The sequence below is a fragment of the Lemur catta genome, chromosome 15 (assembly GCF_020740605.2).
Source record: "Lemur catta isolate mLemCat1 chromosome 15, mLemCat1.pri, whole genome shotgun sequence".
NCBI classification, from domain to species: domain Eukaryota; kingdom Metazoa; phylum Chordata; class Mammalia; order Primates; family Lemuridae; genus Lemur; species Lemur catta.
Genome location: NC_059142.1, coordinates 37,087,019 through 37,113,395, shown reverse-complemented (window position 1 = coordinate 37,113,395; position 26,377 = coordinate 37,087,019). Strand labels below are relative to the sequence as shown.

At 55.4% G+C, this 26,377-nt stretch overlaps 1 protein-coding gene across 1 annotated transcript in view; it reads right to left on the bottom strand.

Annotated features, from left to right (window-relative positions):
* LASP1 (LIM and SH3 protein 1) overlaps positions 1 to 26,377 on the bottom strand; it is a 38,584-nt gene continuing 12,207 nt past the window's right edge. The window contains exons 3-7 of the mRNA XM_045526345.1: positions 21,866 to 21,950; positions 14,371 to 14,478; positions 3,493 to 3,640; positions 3,078 to 3,181; positions 1 to 551 (exon numbers count right to left, since the gene is read on the bottom strand). Coding sequence (XP_045382301.1) covers positions 378 to 551; positions 3,078 to 3,181; positions 3,493 to 3,640; positions 14,371 to 14,478; positions 21,866 to 21,950 — 619 coding nt within the window. The 3' untranslated portion in view covers positions 1 to 377. The remainder of the gene's footprint in view (positions 552 to 3,077; positions 3,182 to 3,492; positions 3,641 to 14,370; positions 14,479 to 21,865; positions 21,951 to 26,377) is intronic.

Genomic DNA, 26,377 nt, shown 5'->3' with positions numbered 1-26,377 from the left:
GCCCGGCCCTGGGGCCCTGGGAGTGTGGCGGTCGCCCAGCCCTGGAATGTGTGGGTGTGTGAGGGGCTGGGCAGGAGGCTGAGGCGGGGAGAAGACGGAGGCAGGGGAGGCCGGGGAGCCAACGGGTCCCCCTTCCCAGCCCGGCCTCGGCCTGCCCCAGAGAGGCCCGCGCCTGTCCCATCCAGAGAGAAACCAGGAGGTCGGTCAAGGGGAAAACCTGCTGGACGAAGGAGCCCGCGGAAGTGGCAGAAGAAGGCTTCAGTTGGCAAAAGAAGCTGGAGAAGGGGTGGGAATCACAAGCTGTCGCGGATTTTAAAAAACAGACACTGAGGGGTGGACGGGTCACGCCCAGGAGGCGAGGTGGGGGCGCCCGGGGCTCAGATGGCCTCCACGTAGTTGGCGGGCAGCATCCCCGTGTCGCCCGTGCGCTCCACCGTCCCGTACATCCAGCCGTCGTCGATCTGCTGCACGTTGACGATGGTGTCCCCGTCCTGGAAGGAGACCTCGTCCTCGTCGGCGGCGCTGTAGTCGTACACGGCGCGGTACCGCTTCTGTGGGGGGAGCGCAGTCAGCCGGGGCCCTGGCCACGGGCTGGCCGGCCGGCTCGCCTGGCCTGGGCGCGGCTTCCTGACTCTCCAGGACCCCGGAGCAGGGCCCAGGGCAGCAGGGGACCAGAGACGGGCCACCAGGCTCTCGCCTCTGTGTAACCAACCTTTTACAATGTACTTGGAGTCCACTGAGGGCCACGTACAAGGCGGGGACTGAGGTCACATCGGCTCTGCCCCATCTCCCCAAACGGGATGCAGTAAGGTCCAATGGACTCGAAGCCAGGCAGTGTCTAAACATACGGCCTACCCTGTTTGCTATTATTTGTATTATTATTTTCTTTTCTTTTCTTTTTTTTTTTTTTTTTGAGACAGAGTCTTGCTCTGTTGCCCGGGCTAGAGTGAGTGCCGTGGCGTCAGCCTAGCTCACAGCAACCTCAAACTCTCAGGCTTAAGCGACCCTACTGCCTCAGCCTCCCGAGTAGCTGGGACTACAGGCATGCGCCACCATGCCCGGCTAATTTTTTCTATATATATTTTTAGTTGTTCAGCTTAATTTCTTTCTATTTTTAGTAGAGACGGGGTCTCGCTCTTGCTCAGGCAGGTCTCGAACTCCTGACCTCGAGCGATCCACCCGCCTCAACCTCCCAGAGTGCTAGGATTACAGGCGTGAGCCACCGCGCGCCCGGCCTATTATTTGTATTATTATAAGCACCAGTGTTTTCTTTCTGAAGCTGTGATGAGTCTGGGAAAAGATGCCCAAGTTCAGAACAAAGACCTTTCCTTGAGAGAAGAATCTTCAGGGGACGCAAGAGCGTCTATGAGGTGCCACCTTCCAAACCTCAGCCAGAACCATCTGCTGAAGCTCTAGGAAATATCCAGCAAAGGCACATGACACCCACGTTCTCCAAGGTGAGCAACGTTCTAACTTCCTCTGACCTGCACCACCCTCGACATCAGCTTGTCTCTGAGGCTCCACGGGACACTGAACCCCACAGCCTCTCTCATCTCCGCCTCTATCTGCCTCCGGCCACGGCCTCCCAACGTGTCTCCTGCTTCCCCCTCAACTTCCACTGCCTCTTCTCAACACGGCTGCCAGAGTGATCTTCCAAAAACCCAAGTCTAACCCCGTCGCTCTGCACTGATCGCCAGTCCCAAAAGCCTTCCTGTGACCTACAAGTCCCCGCACAATCTGACCTTCCCCCTCACTAGTCACCCTCGCCGTCCTGCTAGTCCATGAACTTTCCTAGAATATTCCTGCTGCCTCAAGCACTTGCTGTTCTCCTTGCACCACTTACTCCTTCACTCGATTGAGGACTTTGCTCAAACGTCATGTCTTGACTCTGCTGCTCTCTGTCCCTCACCCTGCTGTCTTTCTTCGCAGCATGTGCCACTACCTGACCTTACCTTATGTACTTACTTATTGCACTCTTGTTTGTCTCTCTGACTGGAAAATAAGCTCCCAGAAGGAAGAGAGGTAGCGGCTTTGGGTCCACATGTGGCCTTCTGGATCCTTGAGTGTGGCCTTTTGACGGAATCCAAATTTTACAGAAGAAATCCTTATAAAGGGATGTGTTCTGTGAAGTTTGGATTTGGTCAAGGGGCCGCACTTGGGGATCTGGAGGGCCACACATGGCCTTGAGGCTGCAGGTTCCCCACCCTCTGGAGCCTCATCCTTCAGACGACCTCTTGGGTTTGCCTCGTGCCCCAGACAGCACTGACACCCCCTGTTTACGTGCCCAGGGCAGGAGACTCCAGCAGGCCATGTATCTCAGGCTATTTTATTTCTCTAAGTATCTGTCTCTCCCGTGGCTCAGCTGCACCCATCAGTGGAATAAACAGCAGGACTTACAGACTGAGGATTTTAACCCTAAGGACTCGGTGAGCCTAATCCTGTCCCCTTCCTACCTGTGCCCATTCATTTATTCAGCAAGGGTGATGAGTCCTGCAGTGTCTGGCTCAGAGTAGGAGAAGCAAAGGAATGCTGCCCGGCCCCTACAGAGCTCAGTCCCACGGTGGGCAGAGAAGTGAGCAAATGCAGAGGAGTCTTTTACACTGGACAGAATGCTCCGGAGGAAGCCGGTGGGGTGCAGTGGTAGACAGCATCAGGGGAGACCCACTTCACATGGCAAGGTTTGGGAGGGCCCCTCAGAGGCAGGGGCAAGCAGAGAAACTAAAGGACATGGGAGTCCTCCTTATGGAGAGTGGGGAGCAGGGCCAGGTCTGGAAGGCCTCGTGCAGAAAGGGGCTTTGTGTGTCCCCAGGGAGCCGGCGTAAGGAAACCTGGCGTGGGGTGGCGGGGGAGTGACTTGCCCGAGGTATGCCCAGGGCTGGGACACAGGGCCCCAATCCCAGCCAGGCTCTGCCCGCTGCACCACACTTCCTCTCCGTTCACGGGGCTGAGATCCCTGCGACCCATACAGACGACAGGGGCCAGGGTCAAAGGTCAGGAGAATCCATGCGCTGTGTCCAGGGGGCCTTCCCTGAAGCCCACCCACCTCTGGCCTCTCCCCTCCAGCCAGGGCTACTCACCCCGCCGCCGCCCGGGGCGCTGCGCTGTATGGAGACGGGGGCCGCAGGCTCCTTGTAGCCACCATAGGACTGGGCCGCCGGCTGCTGCTGGGGCTGCTGGTAAACTGCAGGAGGAGGTGGGCTCGGAGACCGTCCTGCCGACCCAGCCCTCCCGGAGCCCCCGGAGCCCGCATCATGCATTTGCACCACCCCCACCTGGCTCAGGCCCCACTGCTCAAAGCGTATTGGCTCGGGATGGGAGTCGTCTTCCTGGGGAGGGTGTGTGTGTGTGTGTGTGTGTGTGTGTGTGTGTGTGTGTGTGTGTGTGTGTGTGTGTGTGTGTGTGTGTGTGTGAGTGAGTGCATGTGGACGAGGCTTCTCCCACCTCCTCCACACCCCCGGCCCAGCCCGGCCCCCGGTCCCCTGCCCTACTCACCCGGGGCACTGGTCGGGATATGGTGGGGCTGCTGCTCTGGGGGCCGCCGGTAGCTGCCGCTGTCCTGGGCATCCCGGCGCTCCGGCTCCATGCCCTCGCCCCCGCTGGGGCCCATGCGGCTCTTTTCAAACTCCTCATGGTACTTTATCTGCAGGGGCAGAAGGCGCTGGGTGAAGGACTCCACAGCAAACCAGTCCCCTCCTGTCACACTCAAGATACTGGGTGGGAGAGACGTCCCCAGGGCTCCAGGCACAGAGAGCCAGGCCTGTGCCTTTGCACAAAGCACCTAACCTTGCCAAGCCTCAGTTTCCACCTCTGCAAAATGGGACATCAGTATCTTGCTCAGGTGTTGTGGGAGGATGCAATGAGATGACAGATGTGAAAGGGCCACGAAAGCTGAAGCCTCACGCAAATGTGAGCTGTCATTTTTATATGACAGGGGCTTCCGCCTGGCCAACAGTGAGTGACCACAGCAGCAGCTCCTGCTTCCTGGGCTCTCACTGCAGCAGGCGCTTCACATCACAAGCTCATTTGACCTCGTCAGCACCTACGAGGGGGACAGCGCAGTCCCCCATGTAACAGACAAGAAGAAAACAAACGGGCCAGGGGTGGTGGCCACGCCTGTAATCCTAGCGCTCTGGGAGGCCGAAGCAGAAGGATCACTCGAGGTCAGGAGTTTGAGGCTACAGTGAGCTATGATGACACCACCGCAGTCTAGCCCAGATGACAGAGCAAGACACTGTCTCAAAAAACAAAAAAAGGAAATGAAGGTACTGACAAGTCAAGTGAGTTGCCCAAGATCACGCGGTTTCCAGGGCCCTGCTCTCCATCACTAGGTACATGAAGTCACCGAGCCCAGAATCTAGGGATGCTCAGCTGAGAACCTCAGACTGTGGGGACAAGAAATGCCGGACCCTCCCTGAGGGTGGGATGCTGTCTTGGAGATGAGTTCCTCCTCTTGTTGGTCCCAAAGTGGACAAGGAGAGGCCCAGAAAAGTCACACCACTCAAGACCACCCCACTGGGCAGGCATGTGAGGCTCCAACCCCTCGATCCAGCCTCTTGCCCCAACAGGGCGCTATTGGCTGTGGGGACCCTACCTCTGCCACCATCACACAGGAGTCTTAAACTGGGCCTTGTGTTGTTTGAGGACTGAGACTTGTGCCTGCTCGGGGCCGGGAGCATGAGCCACCAAGGTCAGGAGGGTCGGGGTGAGGCAGGTGCCCAGCCTGCAAAGTTGGGGGAGGGGAGGGAAGCTGCACTCTCTGCCCAGACCTTTGGGTGCTATGACGGAGGACTTGGCCAGTGTCGGGGGAGCCCCTGCCACCTCCATCACAAAGACATAAGCAGGGTCAGCCAAAAGCAGCACCCACCCAAACCACCAGAAAGGGACCTCAGGGCCAATTGGTCCCGTCGTGTCCGAGGCCCCGGCCCCAGCTCAATCCTCCTGGCCAACTGAGTCGGGGAGGAACAGTCCCTTATCCACCTTGTCTTCTTCAAGTTGAGTCCCAGGATGGGGCCAGAGCACACGGTCAGGGTTTCCCAGCTGGATTCAGACCCCAACCAGTCCCCATTCTCCTCTACTTCCCATCCTCTGTGGCACCTCCTCCAGTCCTTTCCTCCTCCTGCTGCTGAAGAACTGTCTGGATGGCCTTCTGGGTCTGTGCCAGACTCCCGAAGAGAAGCCTGCAAAGGTCTCCTGGATCCCAGCCAAGGGCCAGTCTCTGGAGAGTCACCGGCGGCTCCCTGTGCCTGGTGGCACCCTGGCCCTGCAGCCGCTGGCCTGCCGCTCCCCTTCCTCTGCGGCTCAGCGTGGCGTGATGGCCTCAGCCTCCCGCCCAGCTCTCACCCCATGCGGGCCGGCTCCGGCCCAATGCTGGGCCAATAGGGGACAGAGGAAGAGACAAGCTCCTTACTCCCAGGCAGCCCCATCTAGGTGGGCTGTGAGGCTTGTATGAGGTGCACCTGCGGCAAGAGCCACACAAGACGTGCAGGTGGTCACGATCTGGGCCACCCCACTGAGTGTGGCCGAGGCGGCCTCCAGCGCGTGGACGTGGGATGCTGCTCTCTGTGGGCACCAGGCACAGTCCACTCCTTCCCGTGACAGCCGGCGTGACCGGGAACGGAGGAGGGAAACCTGCTTCTGGAAACGCGGCGTAGACCCGGATCACAGGCGGCCTTGCCATGTTCTCTGCTGGCCTTTCCTTCCACGTTTCATGGATCCACTCTGTGCCCAGACCTGGGCCATCCACTGGGGCCGAGAGGATGAATAAGGAGGAAAAGAGGGTCCCACCTTCAAGGCTGATCTGTTGGGAAGGAGATTCTCCAGCAGGTAACTGCCCCCCAGGATGGTAAGGTGTGGCCAGTGTTAACAGGGGACTGAGGTTCCTGGGCTTTTGGAATATGCATTTTAAAAAAGCACCCCAGGTGAGCCTGAAGCAGGCTCCAGTCTGAGAACCAGCAGTCCAGGGCAGAGGTTGGCAAACTATGCTCCATGGACCAAATCCAGCCCACGCCTATTTGCTTTCGGCCTGGGAGCTCAGAGTGGGTTCTACGATTTTTAATGCGGTGGCAGGGGAGTGGAGAAGAAGAAGAAGATTTCATTATTTCCTGACACATGAAATTTCTCTGAAACTCACATTTTAGTCCCCAGAAATAAAGTTTTATCGGAACACAGCCACGGCCACTCACCTCTTCCCTATGGCTGCTTCCACAGCGTAACTACAGCGCCAGGGAACTGCCGTGGAGCCCATACGGCCCGCAGAGCTGGAAATATTCACTGCCTGGCGTGTTACACAGGAAGTTTGCTGACCCTTGCTTGCCAAAATACCTCAACTGCGTGCTCTTGTTGGTTAAATATTTTAAAGAACAATCCTCCTGAATTATGTGTATTTTATAAGTTGTACAGAAATAACACTTTATAAATATGGTATGTATATTTTAAAACTTATATAAAAACTATGAATAAGAAAAGTATGAGATGAAAAAGAAGCAGAACCAGGCGTTCTAAGGTTTCCTTCCTGTACCCTCACTGGGATGCGCTGCCCACACCCTGCCTTGAAGACCCTCAGTGGGGTCTGTTCTCTTCACCTTTCAAGGAGGAAACTAGTGGAGGGTGGGAACGCCCAAGGCAAGGTGCTAGGGCCCAGGGTTTGAGTGCCCTGTGAGCACTGGGCCGGCCTGCCGGTGGGGAAGGAAGTGGGACAGAGAGTGACAGCCCTGCACCACACCCCAAGGGAAACTTGGAAAGCAGGACACCAGGACAGGAGAGAAGCTGGCCCTTCCCAGGTAGGCCCAGGCCCTGAATTCTCTCCAAGCCTTGGGCACATGATCTGAAGCGGTTCTCACTTCCTGTCCACCAGGATCCTGCCCTGCCTTTTCCTGATCCTGGGAAATGGGGTCGGGGCTGGGGGACAGGGAAAGAGGAGGGGCTAAGCCCGCTCTGTTTCCCGGAGATCCCCTGCCCCGGAAGCCCCGGGCCAGGGCCTGATCTGTGCTCTCCCGCCCAGGGAGGTCCCCTTTGCTCATCCACCCCCCACACTGTCTCTGCTGCCTCCTCTCCCCCTTGGCACTTGCCACCAGCCACGTATGGAGGGCAAGAGTTAATAGCTGGGCTGGAGGAGCAGTTTGTTCCTGCAGCCTGGGCTGGGGGAATAGGCCAGGAAGCTGCAGAGCCCAGGACAGAGTCTAGGACAGGTACAGTCTGGACACAGAGGGTGGCTCACTTGGCGGTTTAGGTCAGGACCAGCCCCTCCTTTCCCTGCCTCCTGCCTTCACGCCCAAGCAGGACCCACACCCAAGGGCACAACAGGCTGAGCCTGTTCCCCAGGGGGAAGCAGCCGGCCCTGGCCTGACTGAAAAGCCATCAGACCCCCCACTCCCACTCGGAAGGGCACCAGGGCTGAAGTCCTCACAGACACAGGGCAAAAGGTAAATCTCCCCAGACCCACTCCCTTAGTGACCCCTGTCCACTGGTGGCGGGGGAGGCAGACAAGGGAAGGGGACAGCGCTCCTGAGGGCGCCAGGCTCACAGGGCTTCTGCCCTTCCGACTTTTGTCCTGGGGGTGGGAAAGGTCAGCTTTCCTTGTTTACTTTCTGTTAACGAAAGAGGCCTGATGCCCAGGACGGGTGACCGGGGAGGGACGTGCAGATGTGGAGGTGGACAGAGGTCTGCCGGGGGCCCTGTAAGTCCAGCAGGTGGCCCGGAGGAACAGGTGTCCCTCATGCTGGGGGCCCAGCCACCCTGGGTGATGGCCCCTTCCCTAGGAATGGATAGTGGCGGGTGACTAGGAGCCTTCCCCCCAGGAAAGGGGGCATGTCTGGGCCCGGCTTGTCCTCCTACCAGGGCACTGGGCAGCTGAGGAGCCCAGGCCTGCTCTGTCCCCCATCAGTGTCCTAGAGATTCAGTCCGTCATCAGGGGCTACACTGCCTCCCATCCCCCATGCCTCATTCCTGGGAGAGTCCCTTTCCCTGCTGGGCCTCAGTTTCCCCATCTGCTCCCAGGTGGTCCTGAGGACCCTGACCAGCTCTAGAAACCTAAGCAAACTCTAAGCTGAAAGCCACTGTGGACATGTAGGTATTTCCACAAGAGGCTGGTGAAATCATGTTGCTCTTTAAAAAGTCACTACACATGGATAAATGTATATAAAATTAAGGCCAAGCTGGGTGTGGTGGCTCATGCCTGAAATCCCAGCACTTTGGAAGCCAAGGCAGGAGGATCGCTTGAGGCCAGGAGTTCAAGATCATCCTGGGCAACATAGCAAGATCCTATCTCTAAAAAAATTAAATAAAAATTAGCTGGGCATGGTGGCATCTCCCTGCAGTCCCAGCTACTTGTACTTGGGAGGCTAAGGTAAGAGGATGACTTAAGCCTGGGAGTTCCAGCCTGGGTGACAGGGCAAGACCCTGTCTCTAAAAATAAAGAAGTAAATAAATAAAATAAAAGGAAGCCCAGCTGACCCAGACGGCTGGAGCAGTGGCAGCCTGAACATGAGACACCCTCCCCTGACCAACGCCTGCTCCACCTGCTGCTATCCGTATCAATAACCTCACATCGCAGGGCTCTTCACACTGAGCTCACCAAAGCTCTTTGTACATTACCTCCCTTGACCCTGACAATAATCACTCTAAAAAATAAGTCGACATGGACACTTTAATTCTCATTTTACAGAAGAGGAAAATGAAGCTCACAAGTTAAATGACTTCCTGAGGCAGAGCTTTCATTGCTCAATAACAGCCGAGGATGGTGACACAAGGACAAAGTCACAGCTCGACAGGCCCTTTCCTGAGCACAGGCACGAGGCAGGGTGACCGCACGCCCAAGTCAGACCCTAGTCCCAGTTCACATCTGCTGCTCAGGAATTAAAAGCAATGAGAACCAGAAGGTCACCCTAGCTGGAGAGAGGAGGACACCATTCATGCAAACTCAGGAGACGCTGCCTGAGCCCCCCTGGAAAAAATTTCCATACCCTCAACTTCTTCTCCCTCCTCTCTCCAGCAAATGAGGAAACTGTTGCTGCCCTGCCAGCCACCGAATGGTTTGTTAAGCAAACTGGCACATGAAGGGGTGTTAGCACATCCAAAAGGCACAGAAACATCTCCCAGACTCCAAGGGTGTGGCTGATCCCTGCTCCAAGCTCAGTAAAGTTCTGATCTTGTAAGAACCCAACTGAGGGTTGCCACACGCCCAGACATGTCAGCAGGGCCCGGGCTTGGGAACTGCCCTGGGCTATCGTGGAAGAAGGTCACACTCAAAGCCCAAGTACACGTGGTTCCAGGGGCCCAGGCCTAAGGGCCCTTCCCACTCACCAGGCCCTGCTAACCAGGACTCCAGGATAAGTGCGGATGTGCAAAGCTCTGCTAGCTGAGGTTCCGTTTTCTGAATCCCCTGCTCTCCCGACTGTGGCGGAAAACAAAAGTCGGTCTCTCCACATGTTGCTCCCATGATCATACATCATGGCTAGCGAAGGAGCACCAGGCTTTGAATGGAATAATCAACTCACTGGCCAGGGGTTTTTTTTGTTGTTTTTTTTTTTTGAGACAGGGTCTTGCTCTGTCACCCAGGCTGGAGTCCAGTGGCTATTCACTATTTTTTTTTTTTTAATTAACAACAGCTCCCATTTGTTGAGGTCCTATTTTGTGTCCTTATCTGCATTATTCATTTCCTTTCCAGAGCCAGCCCAAGAACAACTTATCATTATCATGCCCACTTTACAGGTGGGGAAACCAAGGCTCAAGAGGTAGGCAAGGGGTGGGTTAAGTCAGAATCCAGTTCTAACATCAGAGCTTAGTTCTCAACTACCATGCAACAATGCTCCCTATTAGAGGCTCACAGTATTTTGTTTTTAAAACATATAAATTTGTGCTCAACTTCATTAGTGATCAGAGAAATGCAAGTGAAAACCACAATGAGATACCACTACACATGGTCAAAGTGGAGAAAATGAACACGTCCGAGGATGTGAACAATGGAAACGCATCACTGCTGGTGGGAGGGTAAGTCAGTGTAGCCACTTGGAAAATAGTTCAGCATTATCTGGTAAAGTCGAAGGAACATGCATTCTAAAATCTAGCAATTCCACTCTAAATAAGCACCAGGAGATACATACAAGGGTGTCCACAGAACTTGGAAACAATTTAAATGGCCACCAACAGCAGAATCAATAAAATGTGGCATAATCACACAATGGAATACTATACAGCAATGAAAAGGATGAACTACTATGACATGCAGGTATAGATGAAACTTTAAACACAATGGTGTACAAAAGCAGTAAGACACAAAAAAATTGTATACTAGGTGTTCAAAATTAGGAAAAACAAAATTACAGTGTTTAGAAATGCATAGTTATATAATAAAACTATTTTAAAAAAGTACACGCTTTCAAAATTAAACTAGAGGATTGTCCACCAACCCTACCTCCAGATCACTTGACTCTGGGGATGAAACTTTAACTATTTACTATTGATTAGGCCCAGACTCTATAAAGACTGAAGCTAATTATAGAATATAAAATGCCAATTATTTCTGGCTGACAGAGATGCAAAGGATTTCTGCCTGTAGCAAAGATATCCTCAAAGCTTACGGTTTTATTGTGCTGTAGGACATGTAACCAGTGTGTAGCTAATGGCAGGACCTTATCCAGTGCCATAGCTAACTGTATCCAGCACTTTCTTTCACTGACTAGCATTTACCTCTGCCTCTGATACTCCCCAGCTTTAATCTCCACCTATTCTCTCATAACCAGTTAAATAAATATGTGATAGATGCCCACCACATGACAGTTATGTTTTTAACACTGTGAAAACTATTTTGACGGGGGTACAGTAATGTAATGCTCTATTTCCTGACCGGTATGGTGAGCAAACAGGGGTTTACTATATGTGTTCCTATGTGTCATATTTCACAAAAAAAGTTAAAAGACATAAAATTGTATAGAGAAAATGAATACATAAGTAAATATGTAAGTAAATAAAAGCAGAAGCTCCCAAAAGGGAACTCCAGCGACTGAAGTTTCCCATCCACTAACACCATGAGAGCTCAAGACCAAAGGCTGCATTCTGAATGCACAACCTTCATCCCACAGCGCGGGCCCAGGCTTCTCCACCCTTCAGATGTCTTTAATGATGACACTGTTACTCCCCACAGATGTCTAACTTACTAGCAGCTTTTCTCAAAGCTTTCCACACAGGCTGGGAGCTGTGGCTCACACCTGTAATCCCAGCACTCTGGGAGGCCAAGGGGGGAAGATCGCTTAAGGTCAGGAGTTCAAGACCAGTCTGACCAAAATCGAGACCCCCGTCTCTACTAAAAATAGAAAAAATTAGCTGGGCACGGTGGCGCATGCCTGTAGTCCCAGCTACTCGGGAGGCTGAGGCAGTAGGATTGCTAGAGCCCAGGAGTTCGAGGTTGCTGTGAGCTAGGCTGATGCCACTGCACTCTAGCCTGGGCAACACAGTGACAATAGCCAAACTTTTCAACCAAACTTCACTTCGTGTCCCTTCTTTGGCCCCAGTATGGAAAGCAGTCAGGTTGGCCTTTAAAGTAGTAGTAATAATATTGACAACATTTATCATATGCCAAGTGCTTAACGTTTTCCTCGAAATCACTTTTCAAGGTAGAGGCTACTGTCCCCATTTTTACAGACAAGAAAACTGAGGCTCAAAGCATCCCGCCCAGCCACGGAAGGACAGAAGCTAGATTCGGGCCCTGGCTGTCTCCTCCCACCTCACCATCTTGCCTCTTGGCAGGACAAAGGACAGACTGCATCTGTCCACAGCAGACACCCCTGGAAGAGACTAGACACTTGTTTTTAAATTGCTCTGGCTGGTAAAACCTCGAGCCTGCTGCACGTCCCTCCAGTGAAGCAAACCTTCAGCTCTTTGCAAGATGGTCTGACCTTTAGAAATAGCCAGGAGTCATTTAGTGCTAATCTGGGAAGTGACAAGCTACACACAGGAACACTATTTTGGATACAAAATACAAGGTGTGGCTCTAAACACTATCTTTCCCAAAACTCTTCTGGAGGCTGGGACAATTTTGCACCGGTTCTGAGCGTGGTTCAGAGTTCCCCCGGGGTTCTGGGACACTGGCCAGATCTGGTGCCCTCGGACTTAGGGGTGGGTGAAGCTTTTTCAGACTTTTGGGTGGTACTTTCAAACTTCAGAGAGCACCACAGAAACCCCGGGAATGTGTTTCATATGCTGATTCCTGGGCCCCATGTCTAGAGAGGCTGATCGTGGTGGCTGGGAGGAGGCCTATGGGTCTGCCTTTCAGTTGACTCCACAAGTGACTCCACAAGTGACTGCGAGACGGTGTTTGGAGGCCCACATCTGACAAACCAAGAATCTTCCAGCCTTGTAGTCACACCTCACAGGTGCCAGAGGAAGCTGCGAAAGCAGCAACCAGGTCAGGTACAAGTCACCTCCCCCACCTCAGAGCAGGGAACATCAGCTAATTGCAGTGCCAGCACCAAGCACCTTTGCTAATGTAAGATGCTTGTTATCTCCCGGGTGTGGATGTCTTGGCCGGGAGTTTTGTTACCAGGACATTAAGACGTCCAGTAACTTGGGGGAGGAAGAAGAGGTGGATGGCTGGGTACAGAGTATTCTGGAAGCCTTCCAGAAAGGGAGGCAGGGGTGACTGGGATTGCTTGTCTCTCTCCTCCATAGCCCACGGGGTGAAGCCATGAGCGAAGGCACTGGGAGCGGGAGTTGCAGCCCGAGAGCAAGTGTCACCGATAAAAGACAAGGGCCTTTCACAGTGAAAGCCACAGAAAAGTCCAGAGTCCAGCTTTGGGAGAGGCTCCAGGTTTTCCCCATTGCCAAGGCCACCTTCCCCTCCCCCACTCTGCATGTGGGGCTCAGGGTGGAAGGGAAGCTCCTGGCTGTGAGGCCAGGCCCTGGTGTATAAAGAGGCAACTGTGACAGGCGTTTTCGGTGGGAGAGGGATCAGGGCCCTGAGAGGCATGCCCTCCGGCCGAAGGTTAGCACGCCATTTCCTCAGGCCACCAGCTGCAAACTGCAGGTCAACCTAGTTGCAAAACCCATTTTAGTAAGTCTGCCACCAGCATCTTTAGAAAATAAAATAGAAAAGATCCGAACGTCCTCTTAGGAGTAAGTACTCAGTGATGAAAGTTCTGATTCTGCTGTCTCTCGAAATAAATGCCTGCCTGCTTGGTGGGTCACCATGTGACGTATGAGAGCCACAGTCTTGGGCACAGCTGCGTCTGCTGGCTGCCCTGTGCCTCTGAAATCCACCTGCAGCCCGCTCTAGCCATGACCTGCCAACCTCTAGAAGGTACGTCCTGCCAAAGAGGCCAGGTGGAGGGTTGGGAAGGGATGTGGAGCCAGGTGTGGGAGGTGTGCTAGGTGGGTCACCAGAGACCCAGCCCTCCCCCAGACTATCTGTGGTCCCCCAGCCCAGAGTGATACTGGGTGACTCATCTATCCCTTCTTGTCACAGACATGAAGACAACTGTTCTTGCCCAATACTTCATTTTTAGGACCCCCCAACCCAAGTTGCTGGGCACACCCTGCAACTCTGTGCACCCCAGGACCCTGTGCACGGGTCGCCTGCCCGGGGTCCCGGTTGTCGCTCACAGCAGCACCCTGCCCCCATATGTCCAAAGCCACACAAGCTGCTAGTCTGTGGCTCTGCCGAGCAGGAAACCGAGGCCTGTCCTCTGGCCACAGGTGCCGTGGAGGGAGCACAACGCTGGAGGCTGCCAACCCACCGCCCACCCTCCATGCCCACCCGAGCCACAGCCAGACACTGCTGGCCATCCCAGGCCCAGGAGGCCCAGGGCAGGAGGTGCAGGGCTGGAGGACGCTGCAGCTGGGGTTTTTACACAGGAAGGAAGAGCAAGCAGAGGTGGGGGAGGAAGCCAAGGAAGGGCGGAAATGACTGAGGAAGGGTGGAAATGACTGTAATGTCAGCACCCAGAGGCCGCCTCCCCACTCCTACCCCCAGCCCTGACCTTTGTGCTAAGACGAAACATCCAGTCTGCACCCAGACACCCACCATACCCAGGAAAAAGAAAAACGGCTTCAGAAAGAGTGGGGGCTGATCTAGCACACATGCCCCTATGCACACCCCCGCAAAACTACAGTCCCTTCAAGGAGGAAATGCTGTGTGGGCTAAAGTCTGGCAAAGAGAGAGTCTGGGGGTGCACAGAGAAGAGGATCTGGGAACCCCAAATGCTTCTCTCTTCTCAAGCAGCCGCCAGCCAGGCCCACACAGGGGAGCGGGGGCAGTGGAGGGCGCTGGCCTAGTTCGCACCTGCCAGGAGGGCAGGGAGGGGTCCAGACGGGGGCGGCAGGGGCGCCGAGAGAGGTGGGGTGCCACGGGAGAGGTGGGGTGCCATGGGGGTTGCTTACATTACTGATCTGGTCCTGGGTCTTCTTGATTCTCTGGAGCTCAGGTGTGTCTGCCACCACGCTGAAGCCTTTGCCCTTGTTCTTCTCAAACTCCTCCTTGTAGCGCACCTGGAGGACCCGGGAGGGAGGGAAGAGGGACAGGAGTCAGGCTGGGAGCAGAAAGGGCCTCAGCCCGTGACCCCGTCTGAGGCAGCGTCCAGTGAGGACAGAGAGCCTGGCCAGAAACCCCCAACTTAAAGCAGAAGCCTTAGCCAAAAAGCGTCTGGCGAATAATAACGGCCATTAACACTTCTGCAGCGTGCTCTGAGTGGTGGGCACCGTGCCAAGGGCCTCACGCGAACGTGAACTATCTCCCTTAGGTCCATCTCACTCACACACACACACACACACACACACACACACACACACACACACACACACTATTGTTAGGTCCATTTTACAGATCAGGAGACTGAACCACACAGAGGCGGGTCCCCTGCCCGAGGCTGCAGAGCTTCAGTAGCAAATGTCTGGAGCCACCCGGATGCAAACCCTCATCTGCCTGACTCCTGATGCTTCCCCACCAGCCCATCCCGCCTGAAAGCTTGTGGGAAGAAGGTTCTTTCCAGAGCTCCTGAGACAGCCCCAGCTCACCCTCGCCAGGCCCCGGGCCTATCCGCTGAGAGCAGCTGAGTGCGGGCTGTGCCAAAGGACAAAGTTGGTGCCCAGAAAGGAGGGCGCGGCGAGACCGACGCAGGGAAGGCCGATCAATGAGCCTTTGACAGACCGTGTGGCTTAATGGAGCCTGCGAGGCTGGCTTCTGAGGCCACCGCCCCAGCAGCGGAGGAAACTGGTGGGGGTCAGACAGCTCTTCAGAACAGGGTTCCAAGATCTGGGAAGAACCCTACCACCCCACGACAGTACTAGAGGGACTCAAGTCAGACATCAGAAAGGACTTCCCTGACACTGACTGAAGGAACTGAAATATGAGGAACAGCTTGTCCTCCGTGGGGGTTTTAAAGAACAGAATGAGGCTGGGAAATACTCATGGGACAGGGAACTGTTCCTTGGCTTCCAGAGACCTCACTGTCCACCTCAGCAGCCATCTGTTCCAGACCCCACCAGCTGCTTGGATTTCTTCCACAGGGGCTGCACTGTCCTGCAAACAGGTCAGCCCAGGACATGGGGCCCAGGACCCTGGGAGTTTCCAGGATGACAAACCCAGGCAGCGTCCAGGCACAGAGTCATCTGGCTGCAGCACTGGGCTACACCCGCACCCACCAGCCACACACAGATGCAGCTGTGGCCACGCCTGTCAGGCCCCCTGCACATCCTGCAGGGGTCATGGTCCCTGTTTATCCCCTGGAGCCCCTGTCACCTATCTGTGGGGTTCAAGTCTTCTTCCTCCTTTGTTATTATCCAGACTAAAAAGAAGTTAATGCACTGGATCCAAGCACCAGCCCACCCCTCGGGTTCAGAATCTGCTCTTCCAAGCATCAGCTCTTCCAAGAAGCCTTGGGCCAACACAGGGACTCTTGGTCGGGGCTCTTTGGGAAGGGGCATCAGGAAAGGAAAGGCACTCAGACAGAAAAATGTAGCTCCCAATCCAGAATCCCTGAATCAAAGGCCCCTGGCCTCAGTTTCCTCATCTGTAAAAAGGGTTGTCATAGGGATCAGTCAAAATATGGGGAGGGACCTTCCTGTAACCAAGATGTAGCAGGTGCTAATACACCCTCAGTCTCCCACTTGCTGAGTGATCTTGGGCCAATGATGTAACCTCGAGCCCCAGTTTCCACATCCGTAAAATGAGGATCACAACACCGGTCATGCCACTCAATGATGCAGACAGTGGCTCTAAAGGCACAAGGGCACTGTGGAGCGCTCAGGAGGGCTCAGTATGCACTGATGAAAGTGCCTTGTTGATGTGAAAGTGCTGAACTAATGCCAGTCCTCCACTCCATCCTCTGCTTCCTGACTTTGCAAGGGTCAGGCCCCTAATCCGGAGGAATAATCGCCATGGCGACACTGCAATGACATCAGCTGGTTCCCAGGCTCAGGAACTGCCTTCCCCTCCCTGTTGGGGAAGGGTAATTCATTTCACTCCTAACATAGGAGGCCCAGAGAGGGTGGGGCTTTGGAGGGGTGCAGAGGAGGGGCTAAAAAAGGAGGCAGCCTGGGCTTGGCACCACTTTGCTGTGTGTCTCCAAGCAAGTCAGTTCCCCTCTCTGGGTCCCCTGAGTGGGGCTGGCCTCCCACGCTAGGGTGTGTGGCCATTTGTAGACATCTTCAGTCCCTGACTATGGAGAATCAAAGAGACCTTTGGGTGCTGAGAAGGGTGGCAGAGGTGGGGGGCTGAGCACTCAGGAGTGTCGGGAGGGTCTAGCCTGGAGCCCCTCCTCCCCCAAGCAGGAGTGCTTGCCCTCGGTGCCTGGGATGGCTCCCCAGGGCATGAGGGGGGTCCCCGTGCAGGGAGGGACCTGCCGAGGTCACCTGACCCAGTTGTGGGTCGGGCAAGGATGTAACTCAGCAGTTCGGTCAGATGACTTTGTCCCAGGAAGATGCCTGGGCCTCCCCCTTCGGAAAGTCCCACCTCAGGGCCAGGACTGACACCAGAGGCTCTTGACACCCAAACAGCCACCATCTGTGAAACTCTGCTTCTTACATGTCAGCTTTTAGTTACTGTCCCTGGCTCTGTCTGGTTCATTTATTCCAGCAAGCAGCAGGTACGAAGCAATGTTAGTCAGGTGAACGCTGAATGAACTGAACGCACGTACATAATCTCCCAAGAAACAAGGCAGCAGATTTTGGAAGAGAACTGCCTTGACCCAACATGAGAAGAAAAGATCATGACTTAAAAAAAAATCTATTGAGCAAAATACAGTACCAATAATTTCCACAGTTCCTGTGCCGACCGTGTGCTGGGCCCACAAAATAGGTAATACATACCCTTCTAACTAAAAAGAAATCAGTTTTTAAATTCGACGTGCACAGATGGGAGGAGAGCTAATGACAAAGGCCAGGGCCGGAAGCAACGGTCAAAGGTGGTTGTGCCCATTCCTGGGCTGCTTCATGCCCAAGTTCCCTTCCCTCCTTTCCAGGAAAATAATGGGAGCAAACATTCACCGAATACTGACTCCACGCCAGAAACCACCAAGTAACACACACTCAGCATCCTCACAAACACCTTAGTTTTTTTGTTTTTTTTTTGATACACAGTCTTGCTCTCTGTTGCCTGGGCTAGAGTGCCGTGGCATCAGCCTAGCTCACAGCAACCTCAAACTCCTGACTCAAGCGATCCTCCTGCCTCAGCCTCCCGGGTAGCTGGGACTACAGGCATGCACCACCATGCCCGACTAATTTTTCCTATATATATTTTTAGTTGGCCAGATAATTTCTTTCTATTTTTAGTAGAGACGGGGTCTTGCTCTTGCTCAGGCTGGTCTCGAACTCCTGGCCTTGAGCGATCCTCCTGCCTTGGCCTCCCAGAATGCTAGGATTACAGGCATGAGGCACCATGCCTGGCCACAACCACCTTTGGAGAGCATCAGAAGGCACGGTGGCACAGAGAGGTTAATAACTTGCCCAGGCCACACAGCTAGTGGTAGCAGATCTGGGATTTGATCTTTGGCCAGCTAGTTCACGGAAGAGGGCTCGCTGCTTGCTGTGCTGGTCACAAGATCCAAGAAAAGAGCAGAGACCCTGTCCCAGGGCAGTGTGAGGCCCTCACTGCACTCTCCCTTCCCCTCTGTGGCATTTCCCACAATGCCATGAAGGTGAGACGATGGAGGAAAGAGACAGCCTTGGCACTTCTGCCTGGGCTCAGGGCCACACCGATGCCTCCAGTTCAGTTCCCCCCCCCCCCCACAAAGCTGCTGCCCCTGCTCAGCCTGGGGTGGGGGAGCAGCAGGTGGCGGGTGCTGGGGCCCAGCTGCCAGCTCCCTGCCTCAACCAGGCCTGGGCAGGGCCACCCAGAGGGTCATTTCTGGACAGCTCTGTGGTTATCTCCCCCACAGGGGAGGCTCCAGGTGTCCCAGACACACAAAGTGCCACTTTGGAGACTAATATAGAGATGGGAAAACAACGCTGAAATAGAACGGGCAGCTTCCCAGAGACAGAGAAGGGCTGAGACACGCCAGGCCAGGCCCAGGAAGGGGCACTGGCAAGAGGCCAGCTGACACCCCGTGGGGTGGCGCTAGGTAGGCAGAGGAGGCTCCCACTTCCCTTCCCGCCAGCCTGCCAGCCCTGCTCCCACCACGGCCACAGGAACCAGAACCTGTCGCGGCCCCAGCCTGGCCGGCTCAGCCCTTCCAAGCCTCAGGCCCAGCCCCCAGCCGAGGCAACTGGGTTTGCTGTCCCCATTTTACTAGTGAGGGAAAAAGCTGTAAGAGGTAAAAACGGCTGTGAAAGGCCAACCTCAGACCACACAGCTGGTGGGCGGCGGAAGGGAGATGGAACAAAGCCTGCAGAGGCCAGCACCCTTTCCTCTCCACCCTCTGCCCACCTGGCCCTCAGCCCCCAGCCCCGAGGACCCCAACCTCAGGGGAACAGAGCTGTGCCCTCAGGGGGTGGCCCTGCTCCCTCACCTCACAGGCCTCACGGCACACACGGGGTGAGCTCAGCCCGTCTGCTCCTGCCCACCAGCCCGAGTGGGACCAAAAGCCACTACCAGAATCACCGGGGGAGTCAGAATGCTGATTCCCGGGCCTCACACAGAGCTGCCAACCCAAAGCCCCTTGGGTGGGGCCTAGGAATCTGCATTCCAATAAGCCCCTAACACCTGCTGGTGACCTGCTACAGGGTAGGAACATGGAGCTGGTGCTATGGCAGCTAGCATGGCAGCACTGTCGAGAGCAAAGAGCTCTGGGACCAGATCCACTGGACTTGAAATCTGCCCGTCACTGGGCTCTGGGCAAGTAGTGCGGCCTCGCTAAACCTCAGTGTCCCCATCTGCACGACAGGGATAAGAGCCTCTCCTGCATCAGGTGGTTATGAGGATTAAATAAGGTCAGGTAGACGGACACACATACACATACACATGCACAGAACCTCACGAAGAGTGACTGTCATTCCCATAAACTCCCCAGAGACCTGCCGGGAACACAGGAGAACAGCAGGCTGGGCCCCTGGGGAGCAGAGGGCACAGGTGGGCACAGGAGCCTCCAAATCCTGCCCACTTCCCCTTGAGGAGCAGAGGGGCCCCTGTCACAGCATGGCCTGGCAGCAGCCCACCTCACCCCGGGAGGACACAACAGGGGATGCTTCCTCCTACAGACCCCGCCCTCCAGAGATCAGATTCCAAGGGCAAAAAGAGCTGCAGTCAGGCTTTTGTGGGACTGAGAAAGGCTGGGGTTTGAATTGAATTTCTCCTCCCGGGAGTAGGGGCGTGTGTGTGGGTGTGGGGGTGTGTGTGTGTGTGTGTGTGTGTGTGTAGGGGCGTGTGTGTGTGTGTGTGTGTGTGTGTGTGTGTGAGCTTCCCAAGACCTGCCGCCCACTCCCAGCACCTCCTCCTCCAGGTCCCTCCCAACCCCTCCACCTCTGGTCCCCAGGGGCCTTCCACAGGACGGGGAGTCCGTCTCCAAGCCCTCTCCCTGCAGGCTGGACCACCCGGCCAGCTGAGCCCCCTCAGCTGGCCGAGGGCTGCTGTGCCTGCCAGCTCCGCCAGGAACTGTAGCTTCTGCGCTGCGGGAAGGCGGGGTGGCAGGTATGAGCCGGTGCTCCCCTCTGTGGAACGCAGGGGAATCCGAGCCTCAGGCCACACCAGGGCTGCACATGGGAATGGAAAGACCAGAGCCCAAATCCTGGAGCCTCACTCACTCGGCCTGTGTCAACAGACAGAGCCCTGGGCCCCTCTCAGCCTCAGCCCCCTCATCTGTGACACAGAGACAGCAGGTCTTCTCCCTGCCCGCTAGACTCGAGTCAAGGATAAACGAGGCCAAGTAACTAAAAGCACTTGCTTAGCTGCAAAAGGTCTCAGCAGCGTAAGGGACTATCATGTTTATTATTAAGGTAGAGACTGTTTTTCCCAGGGAGTTGGATGGAAAACTGGAAAGAACTGTAGTCTCTGGGTTCGGCAAACCTGCACTCAAAGCAGTCAGTGTGTACTTCCTCCTCTTCTGTGAAGTGGGTGATCCTACCCACCGCACGGGGCTGCCGTGAGGATTAAGTGAGCAGCATGCCCAGAGCTGTGAGCGCTCGACACGTTAGCTGTTAATATTGTCGTGACCTCTCCTGCTCCTGCATCTTAGCAAGTCCCTGAATGTCTCCGAGCCTCGGCTGCCTCATCTGTGCAAGGGGAAGAACAGAGGCATCCTCACAGGCTTGCTGGGAGGGTTACCTGAGAGATGCATGGAGAGCCCCACACAGGCAGGGCTGCTTCTCCCTGATGGGACCCAGGGGTCGTGCCAAGATCAGGCAGCAGGAGCCCCACTCCGGAGGGATCGGGAAAGATCTCCCCACTGTGGCCCACACGGAACCTCTGCAGCATCTTCCTGGCCCTGAGCACTCTGCCCACTTGGTAAATTTTCCTACATGTGTTCTCTCAGTTAATCCTTTAATCCTTGCTGAAGCCCCGTCCCACCTCACCCCACCCCACCTCACCCCATTGCAGGCCAGGTTTGGCCCAGAAGCCCTCCCAACCCCCAGGCAGGCAGGGTTATTGTCCTGGCCTCAGGATTCCAGACTATGTGCTTATTCTTCAGTATGCCCTAGAGACCCGGTTCTCGATTGGGTATGGTGGCTCATGCCTGTAATCCCAGCAGTTTGGGAGGCCAAGGTGGGAGGCTCACTTGAGGCCAGGAGTTCAAGACCAGCCTGGGCAATATAGTGAGACCCCATCTCTACAAAAAGTAAAAAAATAATCTGGGCGTGGTGGCACACGCCTGCAGTCCCAGCTACTTGGGAGCCTGAGGCAGGAGGATTGCTTGAGCCCAGGAGTTTGAGGTTGCAGTGAGATAGGATGACACCACTGCACTCTAGCCCAGGCAACAGAGTGGGACCTTGTCTTAAAAAAGAAAAAAAAAAAAAAAGACCCAGTTCTCCCTGGGCTGAGAACCAGTCTTCTGCTCCACTGCAGTGCTCAGCAAAATCAGGCCTGAGGAGACAAAGGCAGGACAGACCCCCTTGGCAAGGCCCCCTCACACCTCACCTTCTAAGAGGTGGCAAAGGTTTGGGGCAAGGCTGCAGAGGGTGGGCAGTATAACCTCGGACAGGCAAGTTCCCTGGTCTCCCCCAAATCCCCCCTTGCAGGTGGGCATGAATGGAGAGGAAGGAGGGGAGAATGGGATGGACACCCACCCTCTCTACCCTACTGTAGGTAGGAAGGGGGGTGTGCTCTCCCCTACTCCTTTGCTAAAGTCAGGAAATAGGAAGTAACTGGGGTTGGGGGCAGACAGTCAAGGCAAGCTCTAGGATTTCAGCACCTTGGCCTTGCACAGTAACCACAGGAAGGAGCCCTTGCCAAACCGGGGGGTTACAACAGCCCTCCCCACCAGGCCACAGCGCCGGCTCCGCCCCTCACCTGACTCTGGAGCTCGCTCTGTTGCTTGAGGCGAAGGTTTTCCGGGGTGTCAGCCACCATGGTGAAGGACTGCTTGGGGTAGTGTCTGCAGGACAGAAAAATAGAGTGGGGTCACTCTGGGGAGAGGACAGGAGCCTCTGGGCTTCCCGCAGAGCTCTGGCTCTCTCCCAGATACTTCCCCTCATGCCTGGGCAGCACTGCCCCTGCCCCAGGCCCAGCAGCAGGGCCACGCTGCCCCCTGCCATGGCCGGGCAGAGGGAAGAGGTTCTCAGACCTGGCCTGGGCTGGCTGACCCGCGAAGATGCAGCAGGCCTGAGCTGCCAGCCAGCCAGTTAGAAATGTCCTGAACCAAAGGAAGGCCACTGGGGCACACTCTGAGGGTTTCAGATCACCCTGATTTGGGGATAATCCAAGCCTTGGAGTGTACCACACAGGGTGGTCGAGGGCTCTGGGCCATACTGGGAGAAGATGGACAGGGGGTTAGGACTCAGCTTGCAGCTAAGACCAGAAATGGAGACCAACCATGCAGAGGAAAGGCAAGAGGGAGACAGGAGAGGAAAGGGACGTGCCTATCCAGGAGGGCTTCCTGGAAAAAGTGGTGGGAGATGCACACTGCCATTCAAAGTGGCGTTTCAAAGGGCTAACAAGGTCCAACTTAACTAGTGGGTAGGCAGGAAGACCAGCTTGAGGCCAGAAAAGTCACCTGGGCGTGACGGGTAACAATACAGGTTGAGTAACCCTTATCCAAAATGCTCAAGACTAGAAGTGTTTTGGATTTCTGATTTGTGTAGGATTTTGGAAGATCTGCATACATAATGAGACATCTTGGGGATTAGACCCAAGTCTAAAAATAAGATTCATTTATGTTTCATAAAATAAACATAAATTTCATTACACACATTAGCCTGAAGGTAATTTTATACAATATTCTTAATAATTTTGTGCGTGAAACAAAGTTTTGACTGCAACCAGCCACATGAGGTCAGGTGCAGAATTTTCCACTTGTGCAGCACGTCGGCACTCAAAAAATTTTGGATCTTGGAGCACTTCAGATTTCGGATTTTTGGATTAGGGATGCTCAACCCTTAATAACCACAGTTCCTGTTTGCCGCGTGCTGAGAGCTTATGTGCCTCAGGTCACCAAGCTCTCACAGCAGCCCTAAGTGGCTAGCACTGTCAGGGTCCCCCTTTGACAGATGAGAGAACTGAGGCCAGAACAATGTGGGCAACGTCACAGCTAGTAAGAGGTAGGATCCACATTTGCACTCAGTCAATCTCTTGCTCCCCCAGCACGCTGAACTAAACCTTCCAATCTCCAGGCACAGGATGGACCCGAGTCCTGGCCCCCGTCAGGAGGGCTGGCTTGGAGGTAGCAGAAGCCAGGGCAGCCCACAGAGCCAAGCCTGCAGGGACCTCCAGCACAGGCCAGTCCAAGCCCCTCATTTCAGAGGAGGAAGTAGCGCGTGATGCCAGACACTTCTCCCTTAGCAATCTTCGTAATTAACTTCTGGATCACACTGTGCATCTTCTCTCCCCACTACTCCTCCATGAAGAGGGATTTTTTTGGTCTCCTGTTCATCGATTTATCTCAAGCTCCTAGAATAGCAGCTGGTGCAGAATAAATATGTGTTGAATAAAGGAATGTCACACCAGACGTTAAAACTGGGCTGGGGCTCAAACTCTGGCCCCCTCTATCCCCAGGGTCATCACGATCCCCCAGCAAACCAGCTACAGGAGAGGCAGCCCTGAGTCATGGCAGCTGGTGTCTGTGCTAGTGTGAGAAAGAGCTGGGGGTCCGCATGGGCCCCAGTTATTTTGGGGACTGGTGGGTGGCTCCTCCAAGCAGAAGCCTGAGGTCTGGCCATTTTTAGCTCTGGGTGACCAATCACAACTGACCACAGCTGTGACCACGGCAGATCCTTGCCTCACAGGCTGGCCCTAGCTAAGAGGTGGATCGTCTCCTGGGACTTCTTTCTAGACATGTCCTACCTGGTTGGTTCACAAGCCTGAGAGCTGGACATGAGCTGCCCACCTACCTGACCATGTTCTCCAGCTGCCCACATGACCCTGAGCCATGGCCACCTGTAAACACACACCTTCCTTCTGGGCCACGACCAGTAAAGGGTGGGACGCAGGGTTTGGAGAACTCACCCAAGGGGGGTGTGCCCAGAAAGGGCACAGTGCTGGGCTCTGGCCCTGCCACTGACTCGCTGGGTGACCTTGGCAAATCCTTTCCCCTTTGGGCGAGTATCACTGTTCCAGGCCCAGTGATCCTAGCAGTCCCCGTTCCCCAGCCCCCACAGCCAGCCAGGGTGCTGGGTCCCGGCCACCCAGGCCCACCCATGCTCACAGCTCCCCAGCAGGGCAACGGAAACAGATGAGGAAAAGCAAACACAGGTGCCTGCAGCTGGCAACAGACATGGCCTGTGATGAACACCGGGCTACGGCCGGGGTCCGGTCCCCCCGCAGCCACAGCCACCCACAGCTGAGGAGCTCCCCTCAGAATTCCTGAGCAGTTCCAGGGCAAGGGAGGATCAACTGGCCGTCTGTTCCTGGGGACTAGAAAGAGCAGAGGGACTGAAGGAAGATCTCAGCAGAACTGGCTGGCCCTGAGGCCTTAGGATAGAGGGCTTCAGAGACGACCCGCCCCCAAAGTCAGAGCCACGCTAAAGGCGTTGTGGGGCGGGGGCTGCGGCCAGGAGGGCGTCTGTGAGTACAGACAGGAGCAGGCAGGCGGTGGAGACCCCCAGGCAGCTCTGGGCCAGAATGTGAAGGATCATTTCTGAGAAGACGGTTAGCATTTGGTGGGGAAGTGGAGGCAGGCTAGGGGGCCAGGGACAGGGTGGCTGGCAGGCTCTGCAAACACATGTCCTCAGGAGCCAATCTGCAAACACCGGGATTTCCCATTTGCCGGAATGTACAGGGTTAAAATGGAGAGCCAGCTTCAGTGGCTCAAGAACGGCCAGACAGGTGCACCTGACCGCTCCAAGTCCCGAGGTCCCTACACACTGCGTCGTGCCTCACACACAATGAACATACACGTGTGCCCTCTGCAGTGACAGGCGTCTCCTAGACACCAAGGCCGGCAGGTCCATCCGCAGCAGCTGCGCTCATGCTGTGTTCACACACCTCCTATACCCCTCACTGCGTCCCTCTGCTCCGTCACCCTGCACCCCGTCACCCTGCACCCACCGGAAAGTCTAAGAGTCCCCCCAACATGCAGCAAGTGCCTCAGTTGGGGTTGGCAGATACTACATCCTGTCTGTGGAACCACCGTTACCCGTGGATCTTAGCCCCCCACCGCCAGACCACTAATCCCATCGGAAGGGAAGAGGGGCATAAACCAGCCTAGACGTTGACTCAGCTTAATTTGGCAGGGGTGGGGGAGGATTTTAATCCTGCATCAGATTAACTAGATTAAAGAGGAGCTCCAGAACTTTCCATCTCCTTCCCCTGCCCCCTAAGCCCAACCCCAGCAGAGGAAGGCAGGCAGACGTGCAGCATGGGCTATATTCCTCCTGCCGGGTCAACCCTGTCCCCTCCCCACAGCCCCCAGCCCTGGCGAGACAACCCTGCTTTCCCTCCCCCTGCTCACTACGCTTCAGGTTCCCATGGCAACCTCATCTTCAGCTCCAGGCAGGAGAGCAGTGAGAGCAGACAGAGAGAGAGAGAGAGAGAGAGAGAGAGAGAGAGAGAGGTCTATGGGGGTGGGGGAAGAGACACGGACAGCAATGGGGTCCTCAACTAAGGAGTCCCTGAGGACAAAGCCAGGAGACTGTGTCTGCAGGATCCTTGTAGACAATAGACAGTTTAGGTAAGAAGACAGGTATTGTGGGTTCGTTTCTAGAAGGCAGGGCATGAGCACGTCAGTGCTCTGCCCACCCCCCCACCAATATGACTGGCTTCGAAGAGGGATCCTACTGGTTTGACCTCCTTCCAGAAACAATTTTGGGGAATTCTACCTGCTCCCTTCCTCTCTGCCCTCAGGCTGAAGCTCCCCCGACCCACTGCCCTCACGTCCCAGTAGGGATGGATAGATGTGTGTGTGCCAATGTGGGGCTGTCAGACAAGGGGCCACCCATCCCAGCTGGTGACACCGCTAGAACCCAGACCCTACCACAGACCCGGCCAGGACACGGGAAAGGAGTCCAGGGCCTGGAATGGAGGCCAGAGCACAGCTGCTCTTTGTCCCTCCGTGGGCTGGACTGTGCCCAGCCCCTGGTTAATCATTGCAAGTCGCCGGGCTCTCGGCAGATGCCCCTCCACACCCTTCCTCTCTGCTGTCAGCCACAGGGGTGGGGGGAGTGGAGCCAGCCCCTAGGGCAGGACGCCTGGGGGGCAGCGGAAGGGACTCAGCATCCATGAGGGCAAAAACCAGGAAGACGCTTCTCCTGGACAGAAAGCAGCGGGGCAAGAACAGGGGTGTGGTGGGGCGGGGCAATCAGGCAGCTATTGGGGCAGCCTGGACCTTCAGGAGGATTTACGGGCACACAAAGCAACGTCATGATGTAT